The 24,214-nt window shown below is 39.2% G+C and overlaps 2 protein-coding genes across 2 annotated transcripts; one reads left to right on the top strand and one right to left on the bottom strand.

Annotated features, from left to right (window-relative positions):
• The first annotated feature begins 113 nt into the window (after positions 1-113).
• LOC139937104 (PHD finger protein 14-like) lies at positions 114-11,245 on the top strand. The gene is made up of 20 exons (XM_071932104.1): positions 114-260; positions 617-739; positions 1,296-1,501; positions 2,245-2,315; positions 2,552-2,607; positions 2,785-2,894; positions 3,204-3,259; positions 3,617-3,728; positions 4,061-4,155; positions 4,323-4,365; positions 4,497-4,727; positions 5,557-5,734; positions 6,062-6,168; positions 6,775-6,962; positions 7,328-7,459; positions 7,789-7,933; positions 8,618-8,713; positions 8,914-9,029; positions 9,918-10,035; positions 10,425-11,245. The coding sequence occupies exons 1-20, from the start codon at positions 188-190 to the stop codon at positions 10,953-10,955; spliced, it is 2,787 nt and encodes a 928-aa protein (XP_071788205.1). The 5' UTR covers positions 114-187; the 3' UTR covers positions 10,956-11,245.
• Positions 11,246-11,396: 151 nt separating this feature from the next.
• LOC139937106 (RUN domain-containing protein 3B-like) lies at positions 11,397-24,134 on the bottom strand. The gene is made up of 13 exons (XM_071932105.1): positions 23,985-24,134; positions 22,421-22,638; positions 22,015-22,130; positions 21,305-21,438; positions 20,548-20,633; positions 19,673-19,762; positions 19,288-19,368; positions 18,279-18,453; positions 17,266-17,423; positions 16,411-16,605; positions 15,487-15,685; positions 15,059-15,130; positions 11,397-14,636 (listed from the first exon to the last, which is right to left on the bottom strand). The coding sequence occupies exons 2-13, from the start codon at positions 22,612-22,614 to the stop codon at positions 14,553-14,555; spliced, it is 1,584 nt and encodes a 527-aa protein (XP_071788206.1). The 5' UTR covers positions 22,615-22,638; positions 23,985-24,134; the 3' UTR covers positions 11,397-14,552.
• Positions 24,135-24,214: the final 80 nt, after the last annotated feature.

Genomic DNA, 24,214 nt, shown 5'->3' with positions numbered 1-24,214 from the left:
TAAAAAAAACAAATCCCCCAAAACAAAGAGTTTGGTCAAAAAGGGAATACAATTTTATAGAAAGCTAAAAGGTCTTGCATGAACTACACGTTCATAAAAGAGAAAATAATGCGCCGAGATTGATTCACGATAAAGGCAAAGCCTAATCACTTTCGCTGCGCTACAAAAATTACATTTTTTAGCTACAATGGCGGAAGGTGTCAAACCCGAAGAATTGTTTGGAACCGCAGACGATGTGGACTTTCTTTATGAAACCATGTGTAAGATATTTCACTCATTTTTTTTCTGTAAAACAATTGCTTTTTACTATTTTTATTTTGTTAATATAGCCGCTGACAAAATTCAACCCAAGAGGGCGCACTCGTAGTCGTACTGTAATTATTTTTCTCGTATGGAAAAGGGGCGGGGAGGTTGTAGTTGGGGGGGGTATAGGTAAAAATACTTTGGAATGTAAGGTTTATTTATCATTAATCATTCGTTAACACAGCAAAAGTAATAATAGTGGATGCATGAAGGCGTAGACAAATTAAATTAAAAAAAGAAGATAAATTTGTGACCAAATTGCAGCTCTTTGTCTTTTCCCAGATGTTTGATTCTGTCTTGTTTGTATTTTTAGACAAGCGTGACCCGAAGAAGCGTCGTGTCAAACCAGTCGAACGTCATCTTATTCAGCTTGACTTTGGACTGAGTGATAGCGAGAATGACAGTGATTTTGAGATAACCGAACATGATGACCCAGGTATATAACATTGTTGTGGTTCCCTCATTCAATGGCTCAGCTTACTGTGGAAGTCTGCTCTTTTGTGACGCCCTAGATGGAGCGTGTTTTAAATGCAGAATTCCTCGGAAGGCAGAGCCATGAAATTTGGCCAAGGAATCAATCAAAGAGCTTTTAACCAAGTTTCCATTTTCTTGAGAGAGGCACAGTCACTGAGTCAGCGACATTTGGCTTCCTTGGCCTGATACTTCATGGAGGCACTGAAGGCGATTGCCTCCATGCCCCCTGGTCATTGCCTTGGTGCCCTTGAAACGCTCTGGTAAAAATTTAAAATTTCCTTGCAAGGCTCACTTTACCAAGGAGAAAATGCCTTGGTGCCCTTGCCCTTTCAAAAACGAAGCATACATGATTGGCTTCCATTCTTCCTGACCAATCGATCTCCTATATCCACGGTCACATCCCGTATGTTACTAGAGTTCAAATGTAGGCCTGATAGATCAGATCATTGAAGCTGGCCCCAGACCTGCGAAGAAAACACCCCATCCCTCGTTGACTTGAACTACATGTTGCTTTACAGACTCTGGAGGTTCTGCTGCTGAGATGGATGAAGGTGGTGAGGGGAGCAGTGGGGACGACGCTGGCTACGATGACGATGACGACAGCGACGGTGACGCTAATCGCAATGACTCAGCCGAGGAGATGTCAGACTCGAGCTTGGAGAAGAAAACAAGCATCAGGGAGTTGATCTCCAAGGCTAGGGTCCACAGTAAAGGGACGGAGAAGGTAAGATATTTATAAGAAAATAACCACTTCTTTACGGACTGTGAAGGGGGTACCCCTGTTTCAGCCAAAAGAGTAGGTGGCAATGTGACTCTGGTGACAGTTGTTTTGGGTCGACAGCACAAAACAGTAAAGTGTAGCCTTACCTTGAAGTGGCCATCTGGCATTGTGATTTTTAAATTTTCATTTTAAAAGATACCCAAACCCCCAGTTTTCTGTTAGATTCCATTTAAAGTTTTTGGAAATTTTGTAGCGCGATGATTCATCTAAAGATGAGCGGTCAAAATAGCCACAGGGGTTTGCATTGTTACAACACACTTTGCTTAAAGGCAGTGGACACTATTGGTAATTACTCAAAGACTAGCCTTTACAGTTTGTGTATCTCAACATATGCATAAAATAACAAACCTGTGAAAATTTGAGCTCAATTGGTCGTCGAAGTTACGAGATAATAATGAAAGAAAAAACACCCTTGTCACACGAAGTTGTGTGCGTTTAGATGGTTGATTTCGAGACCTCAAGTTCTCGAAATCAAATTCGTGGAAAATTACTTCTTTCTCGAAAACTACTCCACTTCAGAGGGAGCCGTTTCTCACAATGTTTTATACTATACCAACCTCTCCCCATTACTCGTTACCAAGTAAGGTTTCGTGCTAATAATTATTTTGATCTTGAAATCGTGAAATTGGTACCTGAAACCTGACCTGTAAAACTTATCCATGATTTGTTACACTACTATATTACAGACTGGTTCCGGTGAGAAGCCATCGTCAAAGCTGAAGATGCTCATATGTGCTGTATGCTTAGGAGAAGTGAGGTATGTACCAGACCACTCGTTCCAAAATGTAATAAATCCACACAAATGAGGAAAGCGTTTATGTACCTTTAAAATTGTATTTCCACATTTATGTTTGGTCAACATGGTTTGGGTTTGTGTTTGTGCTTAATAAGTAAGATAAAAGCAATACAGAATGTATTACTGTTTGACACAATTTGGATTGGTGTGGTTATTTTGAGTTTCATTTATGCCTGTTTTTCCTTTTTTTTCCCCAGCATTGACAGTGACGAAATAGTGGAGTGTGATAACTGTGGCATAGGGGTCCACGAAGGTCAGTATACAGTCCGTTTTCATTATGTTCCAAACATTAATCTTACAGGTGGGATCATACTTAGGTTATTGACTCTGACAAAATTGTGTGATTTCTATCAGAAAGCTGTCAGAATGTACAGTTGCTGCTGATAAAAACTTTTAAGATTTCAAAAAAAATTTGTTGTTATCTCGTCAGGTTGTTACGGTGAGATTCTATCCGACAGTGATTCAACCAGCAGTGTACAAACTGCTAGCTCTACAGAACCCTGGTTCTGTGATACCTGCAAAGCAGGTGTCAATAACCCGGTAAGTGGCAGTTCATCGTCACACCCCAAAACTCTCAACTTTATGGGTCTGGGTACTTTTTGTGGGACAAAGCACAATAACCACAGATTTGCATCAAACTCACACGGTTTGAAGATAAAGATAGTAGAAAGCATCGCTAAAAATATGTACATGCTGAGGTGCTATAGTTTTTGAGAAATGAGTAAAACAAGTGACAACATAATTTTTGTCTCAGGAGAATAGTTTCTTAAATTATTATAGCATATATAAATGTATTTTTGTGACATTGATTACATGATTATTTTAATGTGTTTGTGTTGTGTCTTTCAGACCTGTGAGTTATGCCCCAACTCTGGAGGAATCTTCAAGGAGACCGATGCTGGAAGGTGTGTACATCAAACGTGGATTACTTGTTGCATGTTTTATCATTTAATTATTGTCTTTGTATGAGCAAAAGATGCTGAATCAGATGTAAGTAAGCCAATCAGAGCAAATACAGGGCAAGGCCATTTTTTTTCGAAGGGTACTGAGTCAAAATAGTTAAGATGTGTTTCGGTGTTTTTATGCACAGGGGTAGCAACGTTTTAATTCACCGCTATGATACTCGACTTACCAACAAATGTGTTTTTTTGTTGCACTGATTTAACAAAAGGATATCCCATCTTCATCAATTGATTATGTTAATTTTTAATAATTAACTGTTGTTTAATTCTCTAACCGTTGAATGAAATCCTTCGTTGTAGGTGGGTCCATGTGGTTTGCGCCCTCTATGTTCCTGGTGTTGCTTTCACCGATGTGGAGAAACTACGCTGGGTGACGCTGTCAGAGATGCCTACTGGCAAATGGGGAGTCAGGGTAGGTTGGACACTCTAAGCTTTCGGACATTCATCCCCTTTAAGCTGGGATGCGACCTTTGTATTGCAAATATCTGGCACTCTCGAACAAAGATATTGACAAAATAGGGAGACTGCCAACACGGTGCTAAAAAGCTCATTTGGTAGAGCGCTGTCACGTTAATCTGGAGGTGCTAGGTATAGATCCCGCTCTCGTAAATTTGTCTTAGTTAAACTGAAAAGAAAATGTTCAGACTATTTTTGCTCTCAACCTCAGTGAATGGCCATTTTGAGGGGCATAGTCGAATGCCAACTTCAATGTTGACAGTTTATTTTATTTTATATTATTTTCAGACTTGTGTTTATTGTGAGGATGAGAGATTCAGCCGGACTGGGATCTGTATTTCATGCGACGCTGGGATGTGTAGAAACTACTTCCATGTCACCTGGTAGGTTAATCACTTATCAATTAAAATTGATTTGAAATCATTCTAACCACGGTTATTTCTTGCTTAACCAAGAAATTTGCTTAGCAGAATTTTTCTGCTTGACAGTTTTATGAAATTGGGCCAATGAGACTCAATATATGTTTTTTTAACTATTTTTGTGTCTGTAGTGGGCAACGAGAAGGGCTCCTGTCCGAGGCTTCCCCTGAAGAGGTAAGACAAAAAAACACTTAGACAAAGTAATAACCAAGCAAGAAAATAACTAACGAGGATGAGTCAAATTTCCCTCGAGCTGTGCAAAGTTTGAAATCCTAATTTAATTCCTTACTCCTGCTCCATTTTAGGACATCGCAGATCCCTTTTACGCTTACTGCAAACTCCACGTTGACAAGATCAGCATGCGCTACAGACGGCAGAACTACCTAGCCATCCAATCACAGCTCAAGGGCTTCGAGGAGCGCAAACCTGACGATCCGATTGGTCAGGAACGTATCGGCACCAAACTGAAACGCTGGCAGGAGAAGTACAGAGAGTCAAAATTTAAGAAGCCGAACCCTTGGGTGCCGACGGAAAAGGTACGACAGTAGAAGCTCTAAGATCACGCGCTTCTTAAAGGCAAAGTGTATATTGTTTTTTGGAACCGGTTGATTGCTTTAAAGATGCTATGTCAGATTTTTTGCCGATTTGACCCCAAAATTTTGATTTAAAATTCAACAGGTATTTTGATGGGGGTCGAGAAAGTTACAAGCTTTCATTTGAGCCATTGCTCGAAAAAGGCCGCCAATTATTAGTAGCAGTGAAATAAAGTGCTCAAAATTAGTTTTTGTTGGGATCCCGACAATATATCACGTGACCAATTCTTACGTGTTTTATACTAACGTTTTAAATGTTTGTCATGGTTCCTGACCATTAAAAGTAAAAGTTCAATTTTTTTTCGTTATAGCGGGTGATATTCTTTGAAATACCATTCACTCAAACAAATCTATTTTTTAATGTTTGGGGCCAAAAATCTGACATAGCATCTTTAATCCTATACAAATGTAAATGTATACAATAAAACTGAGCTGTGAAAATTTAATTTCAAGAGGTTGTCTTGGTTATGAGATATTGCAAAAAATTAGGAGCGAATATGTCCACGAAACATTAATGACAGAAACGATTCAAATTTTGAGGCATATAAATTGATATATTTTTTACATAACTATATCACTTCATAGTGAAAGGTTTCTCAACATGCTTCATACAATGTACTATCGAAAGCTCCTGTAGAATTCTAAGCAAAAGCTGTTATTGCCATTAATTTTAAGAGTGTTTCCTAAATGTAGACATTTCCTTTAAATTAATGACATTTGTGGAAATATTTTCAAGTTGAGCGTTGAAGGAAACCCATATTTCTCTTCCCAGGTTCCTCGTCTCCTGACCACAAGCCCTTCAGCCACTCGTCATCTTATGAAGAAAGCTGAACTCCTCGGCATCAACACTGAGTCTCCTCACCAAGCTGTAGTCAAGGAAGCTAGCGATGTCCGCAGGAAGTGGCACATTGGCCCCGCCTTCACTACAGAATTTGTTGGGTACTATCTTGGTGAGTTGGTGAAGACATCTAAATGCTCCATGCTTTGCTAACTCCACACTGACACAAGGCCTGATACTATACAGAGGCAATGAAGACGATTGCCTCCATGCCCCCTGGTCATTGCCTTGGTGCCCTTGAAATGATCCAGAAGAAATTTGTAACAATTTCCTAATATGATGCCCTTTACCAAGGAGAAAATGCCTTGGTGCCCCTGCCCTTTCAAAAACGAAGCATATAGGCCTGTGAGATGGATTCTGGAGGTTTTTCACTTGGTTTTGGTTTAGAATGAGCATTTTTAAAAGTCAAAAACTGACAGAGGAGATGTACGTTTTTCAGATCGAGACGTTCGGATGAACAACTTGAAGAATCGTCTGGGTGAATCGATGCGATCTAATGAGAGATTACAAGCTGAGCAACAGTCACTGAGATGTGTGTATGATAAGGTAAGATGAGATATCCATCATGGGACTGGCGTTGTATATCCAAACAGGGCCCAGTTTCACAAAGCTGCTTAAATGCACTCAACACTTTGGGTATTTACTCAAAACATATATTAGCATAAAAAGTTACTTGGTTACAACACTTTAGAGCTTTTGATGGTATAAAGCATTGTGAGAAATGGCTCCCCCTGAAGTAAAGAAGTTTTTGAGAAAGAGGCAATTTATCACTCAAATATTAAAAAACTTCAGGCCTGAAGCCTTTTTCAGGCATCTGAAAGCTCGCACAATTTTGCAACAAGGGTGTTTTTTCTTTCATTATTTTCTTTCAACTTCGACGACTAATTGAGCCCAAATTTTCACAGCTTTGTTATTTGATGCATTTGTTTAGATACACCAAGTGAGCATATTGTTCTTTGACAATTACGAAACGTGTCCAGTGCATTTGAGCAGAAAATATAATTTAACATCTTTCTGCTAAACCAATCGAAACATTTTGTATTTTTAAAATAATATTTTAGCTGAAAACCTGACCATGAGTAGGAGGGTTAACTAGTTGATTTTGGGGATCTCTGATTAACATTTGTCGTTGTTTGGTCTGCTGCCCTCTAGCTATCCTCCGAGGTTGAATCCCTGCGTATTAGTACGACCAAACAGCGGATGGAAGGTCAGTCTCTGTGGAAGATGCTGATCGGCTTCGGTCTCAAGAAACAAGCGATGCCGGAAACCCTGAAGAGTCCACGCTCCAAGAAACTACCGACGAAGAAGGAGGGACCCAAGTCACCAGCAGTCATTCATTAGTAAGACTTGATTTAGTTCTTCAACCCTTAATAAATCCTGATGACCATCAGAGCATACGATTGAAACTACCTGTTAGTTTCATTGTTTTAGCAGCAGGTACTGCAATGAGTTTAGTAGATAGGGATAAGGAGTATTATATGGTTTTAACCATACAAAATTAATCCATTATTTTGTTACCCTTTTTTGGAATAAGAAAAATTTTCACAGATGTTAAAAAAAAAAAATATATTATTGAAAACATGTGCTCGGACATCTTTGATCTCCTAAACCTCAAAGAATGTTAGTTTCCTGAACTAATTAATTAACTCTGCTGGCTTTGATTTGTTGAATGCAAACCCCATATATTTAATGTTTTGTTTCGCAGTTGTGGTATATGTGAACAGTCGACCAATCAGCATCAGCTAGCATTATGTGACACTTGTAAGAAACATTATCATCTGGGATGCCTGGACCCCCCACTGAGCCGAATGCCTAAGAAGACTGCATTTAGCGGCTGGTAAGAGACTACCAACAATGCTTAGAGACTTTTTAAACATTGGCCTGATGAAAAATCAAAACCGACTAGAGTGCGATAAGTTGCCATTTCTTGGCAGGCAAAGTTCAGAGTTTTTTTTTTTTCCATATGTTTGCAAATCTGTCGAGTTTTCTTTTTAAATTCCATTATCTGGTAGGCATTTTTCAGAGTCTGTAAATGTTCTTTTCTTGGCAGCTTGGCAGGCAATGTTTAGAGTGACTGTGTTGCCAGTTTTTGGCAGGCAGTGTACACAGTAAGAATACATTTCTTGGCTGGCAGTATTCAGAGTTTGAATGTTTATTTCTTTGCAGGCAATGTTCAGAGTGTGTCGGTTCCTCCAGTGATACTTCCGTGGCTGAAACCATCGAGGGAGAGGAACGTGACGAGGCCGGAAGACGCAAACGTCGAGTCATCCGAGAACCCAATAAGTTCACCCCACCCACAGCTCAGAAGAAGGTAGAGAGACAAAGTATTAGTTAAGCCGAACTATTATTAGAGTGAACTGTGTTGAACTGGGAAACTGACTGGGTCAAGTTTAATTTTGGGGTGAACACAGAGAGACTTATTAGAATGGGATTTGAAGCGGTGACCTCCGGATTAACATACCGGCGCTTTACCAACTAGCCCATCTAGCCCTTTGTTGGCTGTCTCCCTATTTTGTCAATATCTTTGTTCAGGGGAGACCACTAACATTAGGGCTAGATAGCTCAGATGGTAGAGCGCTGGCACGTTAGTTTGGATGGCACAGGCGTAAATCTCGCTCTAGTAAAAAAGAATGGTTCAACCAAAAATGTATTTAAAAGTTTACCTATATCAATATAAACCACAAGGGAAACTGACTGGGTACATTTTGAAATGATTTTTGGGCTTGAACAAAGAATTGACTAGAGTGGGATTCGAACCAACGACCTCCGGATTAACGTGCCGGCACTCTAAAAGTTTACCTACTTTCTCTATTACTACATTGTTTATTACTAAATAATTATTCATGTAATAAATTTCAAGTGGATACAACACGAGGTATGCAAGGTCCCGAATGGAAACCAGTGTTAACTATTTGGGCAGACCCTGGGTAGAGACATGTAAACAATAAACAAAACAATATACATTAACAAATAAATAAACCAACAAAATCCACAGATTGGTAAAGTTAAACCAAAGCCCAAGAGGAGCCTGAAGCGAAAACTGAAAGTACCAGAGAACGAGCCCGAGGAAGAAGAACCTATTATTGTTGAGGTGAGTCTAAGTAAATCCATTTATTATTATTATTCAAGTGAAAGGTCTAGTTTAGATCATCTAAAAATTCAAACTGTTGTTTCAATGATCAATGAATGTACTTTTTCAAATTATTGTGTCATTTCTTTTTTGCAAAAGTTTATCAGAATGGATTTGTCTTCAATCCTAACTTGACCTCGTCTCTTTATTATGTGTTTCAGCCTGAGCCACCCAAAGCAAAGAAGGAGAAAGCTACCCAACGCAAGCTTCCCTCGAAGGATACTAAAGAAATGTGTATTACATGCAACAAAGATGGCGATAGTACAAACCTCGTCAGGTAAAAACATCATTAAACCATTTCAATGCACTACTATTGGTAATTACTCAAAATATTTGTTAGCATAAAACCTTACTTGTTATTGATCAATGGAGAGTTGTTGATGATATAAAACATTGTGAGGAACGGCTCCCTCTGAAGAAACTTAGTTTTCGAGAAAGAAGTAATTTTCCTCTAAAAAAATTGAATTTGATTTCGAGACCTAAGAATTAGATTTTGAGGTCTCGAAATCAAGCATCTGAAAGCACACATTTTCGTGTGACAAGGGTGTTTTTTCTTCCATTGTTATCTCGTAACATCGACGATCAATTGAGTTTAAATTTTCACAGGTTGGTTATTTTATGCATTATGTTGTGATACACCAAATGAGAAGACTGGTCTTTGACAATTACCAATAGTGTCCATATCTTTAAACTCAGGACCTTCGTCAGAGGCATAAACAAGCACAAACAAAACCACCCATTTAAAGGAAATAAAGGAGCAGAGATTAATTTAATGTAAACCTTGTTTATCTTTTTAAGGCCTTGTTTATTTCTGTTTTTATTGTTGTTCCAGTGAAGAAGTGTAATAAAAATAAATATCGAAATAAAAAACTAAGAGATGCTAGGTTTGATTTTTGGCCAATTTGACCCCAGAAGTTTTTGATTTTTAAAATTCTTTTTTATAGATTTAAGAGAAATGCAAGCTTTCATTTAAAAAAACAGTGTGCCAGTAATTAGTGTAAGTTATTTAAAAACTAAAATTAATTATTGTTGGGCTCTAAGTTTTTTTTTACTCGCAAACAATTTTGCTTGTTACATGTATTTTATGTATTGTCTGCGACAAGTGTTTGTCATTTTGAAACGTCATCATCCGTCAAAATGCATTATTAAATTGTTTTAAATTCAGGTGTGATCACTGCAAGAAAAATTACCATTTTGGCTGTCTGGACCCGCCAAGTAAGAAATGTCCCAGGAGGTTTGGGTACATGTGGTACTGCCTTGATTGCGATAACGGCTCATCAACGGTAAGACAATAATTTGAGGTATAATTTGTTTGCTTAGTGACTTAGTTCACTTGGGCATCAGCTGCTATCAAGTGCCCTGTGAGAACCTTCTGCTGGACGGCGATGCTGTGTCCAACTACGGAAACATTTCTACGACAAAATAAATACGATGGCATTCTCAATGTACCAATGGAACGCTCCATCCATACAACATATGTTTCATGTAGAAAATGTGTAGATGATTCTGCAATAGTCAATGTTCTGGTTGAAGATTTTTAATTTATTCTGTACAGCAGCTATCCATAGTCTACCCTGATCCCTAACATCCTTAATTTTGATCACTGTTGAGCTTTCTTGAATACCAGTTAAGACAAGGTGTTTAAATAATGTTTGGATTTCAATCTTGGCAGGATGAAGACACTGAAGATGAGAATCCGGATGTTGATGACATTGACGAACCAGTAACCCCTAGCAACAGACAATCCAAGGGGAAAACAGCAAAGGACAAGACTAAACCATCATCTCGGAAGAGCCCAGCAGGCTCCAAAAGTAGCCCAAATGTGAACAAGGCAGACCCAAGTGAGAGTAAAGCAGGTCAACTCAAGAAGGCCAACCGCCCAAATGGGAAAAGGTCAAGCCCAACTGGGAAGAAGGCTTCCCCAGTGAGGAAGGGCATCGGAAGAAAAAACTGGAGCTCCAGAGGGAGTAAAGGGAGTCCAAACAACAAACGGGGAAGTCCAAGTGGGAGTAACTCCAGCCCAAATGAGAATAAAAGTAGCCTGGCTACCAGTAGAGTAAGCCCAGGGAAAGGTAAAGGCAGTCCTGGTGTTGGGAAATCCAGCCCGGGAACAGGTAAGGACGGCCAGGCTAGCAATGGAAAGCCGAGCCCAGTTGGGAATAGAAGAAGCTCAAAAGATAAAACTCCCTCTCCAAAGAAATGAAATCCCAATTTGGTCCTCATCATGTTCATATCAGTTCATTGGTTTTAATTGATGTTTTTTTTTTCCAATGTCAAGAACCCAGTGTTCACGAGCCTGGAAACAACAAATGTTGCAGGTGTGGAATTACACCCAGGCCACAGCTTCAGTTTGCCCCTGGTCTTTGCCTTGGTGCCCCTTCAAAAGGTTGGGTACGAGTCTTACCCAGGGTGTCTGTTGAATTTGTTTTCCCTGCTCGACTCGGAGACCCTCTTGATAACTGTTGGTTCATAGATTCCAATGAAGTTTCGGGAGCAGTATCTGGAGTGGCAGAGAAGTAGATCAAAGAGCATCGCTTATGTTTTTTAAATTTTTTTTACCAGGCAGACTTTGAAAAAAGTCTGAATTCGGATAAAAGTCTAAAATGTCTCATCCCTAAATGACTGAAGCTATAGACAGGGTTCATCAGTTTCAAATTAATTTATTCAAATAATTTATGTATAAAATTGTTTTAGTTCATTGAGTTGACAAAAGAAGGCGTACTCTTACTATACCAATGTACAGATCCACATCAATCACGATGAAAAGTTTCTAAAGACCTAAGTGTGGATTGAGCAGTTTTTGGTACTTTTCAATTATGCAGCATTTTTAGGCTACTCGATGTTTACAAATAGAAATGAAAACTGTACATACATCTATCAATCAATCAGAAGACATTTTTTATATAGCGCCAAAATCAACAAAAATTGTTTAAAAAGGGTGCTCAAGACAGTTACATGTCTTTCCATTACAACGCTTAACACAGTAATCATTAAAGAGCACAACATTGGTAACAAACCGAATTAGGAGGGAATTTGCAATGCTCACAACTGGTTCCCTGCTTAAAAATGCTAAGCAAATGTAAAAATTCGCTAAGCATTATTTTGTATCTTATAGAAATGTCCACACAAGCTTTAGTCAGTAGAGGTCTGCAGAAAATAACTTGTTTAATTCTGAAAAGAAATCGCCACGCTTTGTCATCATCTTTGTGCCAAATATGCTTGCCAAATGATGCGGGTTTTTGTTCACATTTTCATACAGCCTTTCAAAATTAAACTTAACCATTTAGAAACCATTTATTTCTGTATAATCATCACCATTTTGCCCATGCATTGTTTTGTTTAAACAATTTTGTCATGTAAACGTGGCTGAAAAACAAAAGAAATCAGAATTTGTTTTCTTCTCAAAACATAGATAATATGTTAACATGGGAAACATTTCAACATGTCAGTTCAGGTCATGACCTTTACTTTGACCTTTTTTGTTGATGGGAAGTAGGTCAGATCTTGCAGCAGTTTGCGGATGCTACGGTTTCTAAAGGGTTTTAAAACATACAATCATTTAAGCTTGATAAGTTAAAGCCATGTGTTTGTATTGTGTATGTATTCATGTGTTGATGTTACTTAGTTCATGTGAAATTGTATGTAAAAGAAACAAATAAAGAAAGAGCTTTACGTACAAGGTGCTCTCAGCAGTATTGAAAATAAGATTTGCGATTGTCTTATTATATTGAAAACCCGTTTGACGAACATTTTGAAGGGGTGATAACTATATACATGTTATCTCATAATAGTTAATTTTGGTTTTACCCTTACACCGATGTGTGTAAGCACTGTATACTCGGTACTGTCCTGAGATCTGTGAATAGTACTCGGGTGGGAATTGAACCCACAACCTTTGAAATTCTAGAGCCGTGTCTTACCAACTACACTGAACTAGACCACCAATCTCATCATTGGAACAAAGTAGTATGTTGCGTGAAAATGCTCCATGTAATAACAAATCTTAATAATAATAATAATGAACCATTTTTGTAGAGCGCATATCACAATCACAGAGAAGTCCCTCTGCGCTTTGAGATGAAAACAAAAGAGAAGTAAAAGTTAATAGAGATGTGAAGTAAATACAAAAACAAAATTTTGGAGAATACTTGTTTTGTGTGTACTTTGATGAAATCAAACTTGTGCGTAACAGAAGTGTTACTTTAGGAGAAACAATGTACAATTATTTGCACTAACACAATGATGTAGTAATAGCATCGTTCCTATACAGAGGGACCATATAAAAATTACACATCCGGAAAAATAAGCGGCAGTTTTCTATTGGTCTGGAGTGAAAAACTTGAAGGTGCTTTGTTTACTTAAGATTTACAGACTTTCTATACAAACTGGCCTGATGTTTCTCTACAGAGGCAATGCGATGTAAGCTTAATATCTAGACTTTTTGACCTGACCCATGGAGTAATAGAGGATTGCTCACAAACATGAAGGCTGGTTAGCACAGGTGGTAGAACACTCATTCCCATCCATACAAAATTAAAGAGGTCACAGGTTTGAGACCAGCAACAGCTGGTTTTCTTTACTCAACAAAGCCTAATATTTTACAGAGGCCATTGAGGGCATTGCGTGTATGGGCTTGGTGCCCCATCAAAAGACTTTAAGATTTCCAAATGGACGAGTCCTTTTAAAAATGAAAATGGCCTTGCTCTCTTAAAGGCAGTGGACACTATTGGTAATTACTCAAAATAGTTATCAGCATAAAACCTTTCTTGGTGATGAGTAATGGGGAGAGGTTGATGGTATAAAACATTGTGAGAAACGGCTCCCTCTGAAGTGCCATAGTTTTCGTGAAAGAAGTAATTTTCCACAAATTTGATTTCGAGACCTCAGATTTAGAACTTGAGGTCTCGAAATCAACCATCTAAACGCGCACACCTTCGGGTGACAAGGGTGTTTTTTCTTTCACTGTTATCTTGCAAGTTCGACGACCGATTGAGTTCAAATTTTCACAGGTTTGTTATTATATGCATATGTTGAGATACACCAACAGTGAAGGCTAGTCTTTAACAATTACCAATAGTGTCCACTGTCTTTAAACATGAAAAAGACCTGCTCGACACCTGCTGATACATATATATTCATAAACATATTCATTTTCATATACCAGTACCGATAATCTAGTTTTACCCACTTACACCGATGTGTGTAAGCACTGTATATTCTTTTCCAATTTCTGTGAAAGACAAATTCACAGGCATATCACTCGGTAGGGATTCGAACCAATGACCTTTGCCATTCTAGAGCATAATATGTTCCATCCAATCAATGTGCTAGGGATTTTTGTTCCACAGAACTCGGGAAAGTAGTGAATATACAGTGCCTACACACATCAGTGTATGGGTAAAAACAAATAATATTCTTTATCACTGATGCCAATTTAACATCTGATAACTTAATGATAAATGCTGAGACCGATCTGTTCAGTTTTGCCAACGGCACCCAAGCCAACTGTTTGCCGACGCCGCCCACCTGAGTGGAACATACGACAAACACATCTTGCACCATATTCAAAAGGCACGATGCAGACATCCAAACAATGGCAGGAAAAAAACAAACAAATGCTGGAAAATCAACAAAGAAACGAAAAACAACAATGGAGCCCATTCTCTCTCGGTACGAGCAAACAATCAAACAATCAATTGCACAAAAAAAAATACTTGTGAGTTTTGTGGTATTATTAAATAATCTTTAAGATTATATCTTAGATAAATCTATGGGGCGTCTTTTCTAAAGTTAGAACAGACTATGATACGACCAGTGGATGGTTGACATCGCCTGAGACACAGGAATCTGAGCTGGTAGAGCCTGGGGATAACGGACGCACCTGCTGTAAAATTAAATAAACAAGTATTTATTTATTTAATTATTTCTTCTTATTCAACCAAGGAAGCCCAATCGATTGTCAATTAACTGTTCTCCCTGGGAGGCCCTGGATACAAACTCGGTGGAATCAGAATATAAAGCAAGGCAGTTCTCTAAGAACAAAATCTACCTGGCAAGTAGCTACACGCATGGTGTTACCGCAAACCAAATATACAAGGGTACTTTAATAGAAACTGAAACAGAGATTTTAAGTTTTTCGAAGATCCCTTTCGGTCTTAATGCTTTTGGTACGAGCTTGTCAATTAATTTTGTGTTCAGAAACCATGAAGAAGACTACATTTGAGCTCTGGCGTAATTTGAGCAAACCCATCTTTAGTTAAAATTAGGGACGGGATTTAGAAAAAGAAACGGGAACTTGGCACTTACATAGAGAAAAGGAAGGTGGGTATCAGAATCAAGCATGCCAGAACTGTTGGTTTCTGTCGATCGAACACTCATCTAGAAACCGGGGAGAAATAGAACAAGGAACTCAAAATAGAAGAGGTTGGAAAACTCCAAGGGCAAGGGGGGGAGGATTAAGGTGATTGTAGAAGAATTTGTTACTACTTGCAAGTGTTTTGTTGCTGGTGCCCTACACTTTTTCCCTGCACTAAGACATCTACTCTAGCACAAGAAAGTTTGTGGGTTCGAGCTCCATCCGAGAGATATGCCTGAAAATTCTTTTTTAATTGACTTGCAAAACTACTTATAGTATGTTTCTGAAGTTGGGCTGTCACACGATGTAGTACCGATGGATGGATCCAGATGCTTAATACACATCGGGCAAAAAAACAAAACAATGTCTTCAAACTTACTTGAGATGTGAAGGAGCCAGCCAAAGGGATCAGACTCTGCGTTTCTTCTTTGTCTTTCGCCATCGACCTTTGACCTGTAATAAATGCCAAGCCCTTATCACTGTCAGAGCGGTTGTATAATGACGCACTGGACGTGCCCGATGTTGGACTGTCGCACGGTGGAGCACCGATCGATGGATCCAAACTCTGCACACTTTCTCTGTTCACGAGAAAAAAGAAAAACCAAACCCACATAAACAAGGGTTAAGTTTCATATTTTCCACACCTATAAATCATTAAAGAAAGGTTTGGAAATTGAAAAAACAAAAGTTTGGAAATTGAAAAGAAATTCATTTCATTCATATTCATTCTCCCTCTGTCCACTCGTCCTGGTCTACGATCGCTCTTAAATTTATTGAACCTTGTGCCAAAGATTAAAGAACTTAGAGAGACAGGGACTTTGCTACAGCTGCTCCCCATTTATGGAAATTGTTACTGCTCGAAATACAAACATCCAGTTCCTTTTAAGTACTTTTAATGCGTCAGCGCTTTTCTAACTGTCCCTATCTATCCCTATGTTGGCAATCTCTCTATTTGTCAACATCATTGTTCAGGGCTGCCAGTCAGAAGCCAAACAACCTGTAACTGCCATGTAGCCAGGGATCACACCCAAGCTTTACGATACAACCTGGGAAGCGGCAGCCAGGGGATGACCTTAAGGGGATGGAACTTTTTATTTTAAATACCACAGAAGAAAACCACAAGGGAAACGACTGGGTCATTTTAAAAGTCATTTTGGGATTGAACAAAACAAATTAGTTAGAGCAGGATTTAATCTGAAATGACCTCCGGATTAACACCCCAGCGCTTTACCAACTGAGCCATTCTAGCCCTATTTTGGCAGTCTCAAAACAATGCATCTTATTGTCTCTCACTGGAACGTACCCATCTGGTGAAGGTAGCTCATTAGGAACAGTAACATGAAGATTCTCCAGAGAGATGGACTCTGAACGACGAGGCAGGCAAGGTTGGGATGAAGTGACCATCGATGAGGCAGATACTGGTGGGCTCCACTGACCGGCAATCAAATGCTCCTCCAGACCACGACGAGACATGTGTCTGGCTTCCTCCAAATGAGTTCTGGAAAGATAAAATCATTATCTCATCAGTATTCAGCAGACGCAGTCTCATGAATATTCAGCAGGTGTAATCTCGTGAATATTTCTAAGATGTTATCTCATGAATATTTAGCAGGTGATATCTACTAATATTCAGCAGATTTTATCTCATGAATATTCAGCAGATATTTATGTAAATTCAGTACAACCTTGAACATGTTGAATCAGGCTGCACTTGTTCTGAGATCCAACTCATCTGAAAAACCTCTCTCTTGCATCTACAGAGTACACAGTCAACCCTCCTACTCTGTGACCATTCCATATCACCCACTGTGGTTTCGAATGGTAGACAAACTATACCAACCTGCAATATGCGATATCATGTGGAGAATGCATCTACACAGTACACACATGTACACAGTTAGTTCTGTATACAATTGCTCCACCCCACACAACCCATGCAGTTGAATGGTTTCAAAGGGTTAGTCAACTCACTGAGAAATGTTATAAAGCATAGGAGAGGACAGTGTTGTTGACTCGAGTCGGTGGCTTGGACTTGAGTCAAACTCGCAGCGAGTCATCAACTTCACTGACTTGCAACTTGACTTGAGCAAAGATGATTGTGACTTGAAAAATGACTTGGTTACAACACTAGATCGGATAACAAAAAGACATGTCTTACATTTTAGTCTGTAGTTGAATGATCGTCTTCTGTAGTTGTTGGTGTTCATGCCTAGCCATCTCGTCAGCTTGCTTGAGAGCTCTTTGAAGATGTTTACACTCAATCTGACTCCCTGCTAAATGGTGATCTCTCTCTTGGACTAAACCCTCCATATAGTCCTCACAAAAGTAGATATTGTACAAAGATGTTAATAGTAATAATAACTAGTTTTTATAGCGCATTTCACAATAACATCTATATGTGCTTTACCTTAGTCCCCTGGTCATTGGGTCAATAACATTCCTTTAATCTTCCTCAGCTCACTGGGGAGTATACATCCCTGAGCCATTGACAAAATCTTGCCAAGCACAGACAAGTGTTGCTACAGAAACGGTGTCCCATCCAAAATTACATTAAGTTTAGATTGTTATGACATGTGCCCCACAAAATTTTTGCTTAACAGAGAAATTTGTCAAGCAGTATTTTCTGTGTAATCTTTTAACTAAAAGGTCTTTGTTAAAATATCATCTTCAGAGTTTTAATGACACCTCCATTCTCAGTTACCCACTCTGTAAAACTAAAAGTACTCTGGGAGATCGCGCTTTTGAGTGTGTTGCACCTTAACTTTGGAATGCTCTCCCACATGCAATCAGGATCGCCAACAATACTGATACCTTCAAAACACTGCTCAAAACCCACTTATTCCGCCAGGCTTTTTACTAGACTTTTACGTGGCCTTTTGCCGACTGTGGTTTTATTTCTGTTGTTTGATTTTCAGTGTAATCACCATTTTTAAATCTGTTTAAATTATTGTTAATATATCTGTATATTGTTGTCATGCGCATCTGTACATATTTTTTATGAAACTTGCACACAATAAATGAATAAATTGTTATTATTATTAAACAGTGATATGAAATTGGGCCATGATTATTTTGGCTTAGCAGAACAATTTATAAGCCACATTTTCTGCTTAGCTCTATGAAGTTGGGCCTTGGTCTGCAGTTGAGTTTCTGTATAGTAGACACACTTACTTTCTGTGCGCACACAACGCGATACTGTTCTTGCAGTTTGCTGTATTTATGATCGACAGTGTTATACGCAACGTTTAGACTCTGCCTTTCCCCGTGGCCGCCGACGCTGTTGTGTTCCGTCATTATTGATGCCGAGCTCTGCATGCTGTCAGTACTGTTTTCCAAATCGGAATCTCTGTTGGACAAAGATTTCAAGAAACGTTCTATTCAAATAAATATATATCATAAACAGAGTCAAGGTTAAAGCCATTGTACACTTTCGGTAAACAGTATTGTCCAAGTCCCACACTTCGTGTATCACAACTTATATATAAAATAACAATCCTGTGGAAATTTAGGCTCAATCGGACATCGGAGTCGGGAGAAAATAATGGGAAAACCCACTCCTGTTTTCGCGCGTTTCGCCGTGTCATGACATGTGTTTATAACAAATCCGTAATTCTCGTTAACGAGAATTTATATTGTTTTACCGTTTTCTCAAAAAGTAAAGCATTTCATGGACTAATATTTCAAGAGAAGTCTTTCACCATTACCTTCTATAAACCCTGTAAATTATTTGTAAATCTGTGAACTTTTTTTTTTTTTTCTGTACCGAAAGGGTCCAATGGCTTTAACACATAAATAACCACCAGAAAACATTGAAGTACAGTAAAAAAAATTCCACAGATTTGTTATGTTATATATATGTTGGGATACACCAAGTGAAGCACTGGTCTTTGACAACTACCAAACTACCATACAGTTCCATGGAGGCCACAAAAGCTTTGGCCAGTTGCCCTGGTCTCCAATGAGCGTGCTCTTCGCAAATAGAAATGGCCTCACTCCATCAAAGATTAAGTCCAAGGTTTATCTTCAAATGCAATTTTACTACCAAAAATATCAAAACCGGCGTAGACTAGCCTCTTGAGACGCCACTGCAAGGGTCCACATGTATTTGTTCAAATGTAAATCCTGGGGTTTCACAAATGAAAAGTGACCGGTTTTTTTGGTGCCCTGAGACAACACCTACCTGAGGAGGATCTGCAAATAGGAGGCGTAGTCGATGACATGGGCAACACCAGTCTCTAGTTTCTTGCCTTTCAGACATGAACTACAAGATAAAAAGTGCTCACTATGACTGTCAGAATCTTACAATACAAAGAAATATTTTATGGGAACACGTGGGCCTTTTTCCAAAAAAGTGGTTTCTCACTATCCCCAAGAAAATTATGTGAAAAAAGGAATAACTTTCCAGGCAGCTTATTACTTGATATTTGAAAGAAAAAAGTTAAATCCCCTTACTTACAGTGATTGGGTGTGATCACAGGTTATATGGAAGTTACAGGTTGAATGGCTTCTGACTAGAAACCCAGCAAGCATATAGGGCTAGATAGCTCACTACTGGCTATTTATACCTGAAATCAATTGTGTTTAATTTCTCCAATTCCTTGGCGACCACCCTGGCTTCAGGACTCCGCATAAAGGCACCTTCCCCGAAGAAAGCTCTGAAAGAGAAACGCACCAAGTGAAAGGCTAAAACCATACATGCAGAACTTCAAACAATCAGATTTCATAAATATTTGTGTGTAGACGCAACATGCATAACTCTCATCTACTGACAGGTCTTCATTTGAAAGCAGTGAGAGTACAAACTTGGCTTGCGTTTACAAAGTCCTTCACAACAATGCTCCAGAATAATTCATTAATCTCATCCCTCCATACACTGGACTTGTCGAATGAGCTCATGATGTTTCATCAGCCCAGGACTTCTACTCTTTGAGGCAACATGGCCCAATTTCATGGCTCGTCTTACCGGAAAATTCTGTGCTTATGATCACCATCCCCAACTTGCTATTTATCTGCCCAAGCTGTGTCTGCGAAGAACGCCTAGTAACCTGGAGTATGCACATGCACAAGCCAAAATTCCCTACTAACCTGTGAAATGAGCTTGAGGTAAGCAGGAAGTTCCCTGCTTCCGTAAGTGCAGATTCTTTGCTTACGGTAAGCACAGCCATGAAATTGGGCTCAGGTCATTTTCTGCATTATCAGCCCGGGTGTGGAACCAACTTCCCCCCCGACTGTTAAATCATCTCCACCCATCATCAAATTCGAGACAAACTTTAAAGTCTCAGCTGTTCAAACAAGCACACTCACACAATCCACAGTCCTAATAGTCTTCAGCCCCAAGTGCCATGAGTGCCCTTTTTAGGCGGTAACCGGCGCTCTAATAAATGTTCTTTATTTATATTATCTATGTCTACGGTCATATTGACATCACCGTATTACTTACTTTAACCCTTTCTCATCTTTTAGAGTGTGTTGGATGTATTCTGCTAACCGTTTCTCCATCAAAGCTGACCGGATCCAGGCTCTGCCCTGAAAATTTACGGTCATTACAAAATAATTGATATAAGTAAAATGTTGATATATAAATGGACAATTAAACAAGCAAAGCCTGCTGACTCCAAGAAGTTTATTCCCCTATTTATTGAGCCCAGAATTTCTCGTTCTACTTCAAGGTTAGGGGTCAACTGACACCAGGCTCACGTTACCATCTACATTGCACTCCTGGGGCTGAAACAAGGTTATCCCCTTTATCCTATGCCCTAAAGGATGTAGGTTTAGGTATCATCCACTAGGAGCCTGGCTGGTAGAGCAGACAGCACCACCTTCCCAAGTTAAGTGCCTTGCTACAGGGCACAAGTGTCATGACCGGGATGCAAACCCACACTCTGCTGCTGAGCACCAGGAGTTTGGGTCCGGTGGTGGTCCCATCTCTTACTTGGACTATCCCATCTATTTTCCCCCGTTACTACTTCAAGTTTTGGCCAAAACAAATTGGGTTTTGTAGATGCGCAAAGCACTAATGTCTGTTCATTGGACACGTTCAAGAAACTCATCGAAACTCACCTGTTCAAGCAGGCTTACAAACAATTAATTCTGAGCCTCAGTGCCTCAGAGCATACGTTTGATTTTGGCACTATACGGTTGAGTTTTGAATGAGCTTTGATTGATCTTCTGATCAAGTCCCTTGCCCCAGCATGTACCTTGGCTTTAGCGGACTTTGCCTCTTCCATTGTAGCTATGCTGTCCAGACAGTTGTGAGGAAGAGAGACGCAAATGGCACTGATAAAATCCCAGAATTCCCTTGATTCTTCGAGTCCGAACCAAGTCACCTGACCTATGAGAGATTTTAAACAAATCCAATCAAGATTTGACATAGGGTTGTGCATCTACGTTTATTTTCTTAACAGAACTTGTGACTTCTGTTCAGCTATTTCTACCCATTCCAAAAAGACCGGGAGCAGATGTCAACAGACTTTCCAGGACTAATCAGAACTAAAAATAAAGCACTGCACGTAGTCTTCAATTTAAAATCCCAACAAAACACGGGTGTGGCAGAGTACAAAGTTACGTAAGATGTATAACAAATTGTAGGGGATTGAAAATAACTAAAATTAGAAACATTCCACGACGGGTGTCAGTTATTCTAGCATCTTGTGCCAAATAGTTTAAGGACAAGGATTGTCCTCTGTTAACTTTGATGCGGAACTTTGAAAATGGATTGCAACATCTTTTAACAGTTTAACTGTTAATCGGTTAACCTGTTAACCTGCTTAACGGTTAATTGGTTAATCGTTTAAACGGTTAAGCGATTAAATGTCTCAGTTCTAGTCTGTCAAGAGAGAGAACTCATTCAACGACAGCATCTCTCTTCAGCGAACCGCAAAAGTGTCTGAAAGAACCTAGGTTTTACCTTTGAGTCGATGACTGAGAATATGTTCTAAGATTGTGGCAAGATTCTTAAACTCTGCACAGGAGTCGTCCACGCCTTCCGAGTGGGCCTTCTCAACGAACCGTCTTATTGACAACCTGAAGTTAAAACCATTTTCTGTTATTATCTCTATTGTAACAGTGTAAGCAGCAACCTCGCTTGAACTTGACGACAGGGATTCTAGCTCAATATTTTTACTGAACGACGTTTGTTTTTACGAGACCAGAACCAAAATGGTACACAGAACGTAATTTTAAGTGTTTTGTTTGAAAAAAGATTGATCTCATTCGTCTTATGGGCGAGTATAATTCAGAATTCAACAGAATTGAAAGATATTTATCAAACTCCATGTCAATATTTTGATTGTCATTTGTCTCAGACAAAATACCTGCAAGCACAGAGCAGGTTATTGCGATGAAGCGACATCTGTTGCCGAATCTCTTCAAGCTTGTCCGGTGAGAAGTTGTTCATGGTGCTCTCTGTAATGTTATCGTCACTCCCCTCGTTGAGCCTGAGATACGACGCTACATCCAGGCTATTGCGATGTCTGTGACGTCGTATACGCCTCACCAGAGCTTGCATCCAGGAAGATCACTGGATGGACAGCTGGTGAAAGTAAAATAAAAACCACCAAATATTTACTTTTTCATCAACAGAACAGTTTTAGTTTGAGCCAAAAGATGCTGGCTCCTCTGTTTTCAAATCTTTCAAAATATGGCTCAATTTAGGATAAGCCAGTCTTGGCTCAATGTTGGCCAATCGTGGCTCATTTTGAACCAATCTTTTGATTGAGCCATTTGTGAACAAGGGATCCAACATTATTTTGGCTCAAACTGAACAAGCAAAATTTTCCCAAGTGATACAGGGTCTAATATTTATTTAGATAGTGCCCTCCTTAATTTTGCATCAATATCTCCTCATATTTTGTAGTAACAGCCGTGTTAAATTACCATACTGGCGGACAGACAGGGCTTGGAGGCAAAGGCAAAAAACCTAGGCACCATTTAACATTTTTTGGAAGCAAACCCTTTTTTTTTCTTCTTCACATTATATTATATTGTATAAATGTTGGGCGCAAGATGGGCTGCACAAACTTCAAGCTTTTGTACTTGAAGCGCGTGTTCTTAAGTTTAGTTTGCATGCTACATTTCGTCAACCTCAACATGAACTGCAGGGCACAAAATAGTCTAGTTCCTGGACATCGCCATTACGACTTACATTGTAGTTTCAGTCTTTTTATAAAAGACACTTTTAAATTCTCAAGGATTCTTTTTCAAACAGATAATGTGGAATGTAAAGCTGCATGCAGCAAATGCCGGTCCAAAAAAAACGTTTTGCACAGCCCCAAATTTGCATATCTTAAACCTGCGAAGCACAAATTTAAATCGGGCCATAAAGTTTGCACGCTAAGCGAAGGATGAAGTTTGCGCGAGAATTGAAGTTTATTAATATTAATTAACGAGCAATGGATTCTTGAATGCAATAATAAATTATCTACGTCGTCACACACACTTGCAGCCATGCATGCGTCCAAGAGCGCATGATATTGATAATGTCGAGTAAGCTCTGTTCCGTTGTTAATTTTTATAATGTTATTATTTACAGTCAGTCATCCTACATCCCTTTCTGCTGTGCAAAAGTGCAGTGCTGCCAACCTGGGCAATGCTTGACTGATTGATAATTATTGTGATTGGGCCTTACACACATAGAGCTACACTACACTAGTTCACACAAAAATGCATTTTGGCATTATCATTGTCTGTCGAACCCGAACGAAGTCGAAGTTCGGTTCAGGAAGGAACACGGAACAACACAAAACAGCGGACTAACTCATGAACTAGCTGAATTCATAAAGTAAAGAGCGCCCAATCTCATTTATTTCTTGACATATCCTTTAAAAGGAAAACAATTGAATAAGCTAAATCTCATTGAAATTATTTTCGGGGGTTTACCTTTTCAGAGACGTGTGGTTTCGATCAATGACAACATTTCTGTCAGAAGATCACGTCATAACACGAATCCTTTTCGCAGAAACATGTTTATCATCGAAGCATAACCTCCTTCTAAAGCATCTGAGATGCCTCACGCTCCAGAAACACCTTAGGTGTAGGGCTCGATCATTGTGAGAACGATATTGTTGAGAATAGTCTGGTACTCGTACTTACATTATTAAAATTCGTTA

The sequence above is a fragment of the Asterias amurensis genome, chromosome 5 (genome assembly GCF_032118995.1).
Source record: "Asterias amurensis chromosome 5, ASM3211899v1".
NCBI classification, from domain to species: domain Eukaryota; kingdom Metazoa; phylum Echinodermata; class Asteroidea; order Forcipulatida; family Asteriidae; genus Asterias; species Asterias amurensis.
Note: the sequence above shows the minus strand (reverse complement) of the source record. Positions and strands in the feature narration are given on the sequence as shown.

Bases quoted from the DNA above. Each gene is read 5' to 3' on its own strand.
- LOC139937104 (XM_071932104.1), top strand. From the start codon at position 188: ATGGCGGAAGGTGTCAAACCCGAAGAATTGTTTGGAACCGCAGACGAT. The intron at 2,316-2,551 runs GTATGTACCAGA...TTTTTTCCCCAG, and splicing joins GTATGCTTAGGAGAAGTGAG to CATTGACAGTGACGAAATAG. The intron at 3,260-3,616 runs GTGTGTACATCA...CCTTCGTTGTAG, and splicing joins AAGGAGACCGATGCTGGAAG to GTGGGTCCATGTGGTTTGCG.
- LOC139937106 (XM_071932105.1), bottom strand. From the start codon at position 22,614: ATGCAAGCTCTGGTGAGGCGTATACGACGTCACAGACATCGCAATAGC. The intron at 20,634-21,304 runs GTACATGCTGGG...GTAAATTTTCAG, and splicing joins CAAAGTCCGCTAAAGCCAAG to GGCAGAGCCTGGATCCGGTC. The intron at 18,454-19,287 runs GTAGGTGTTGTC...TTTGTCCAACAG, and splicing joins TATTTGCAGATCCTCCTCAG to AGATTCCGATTTGGAAAACA.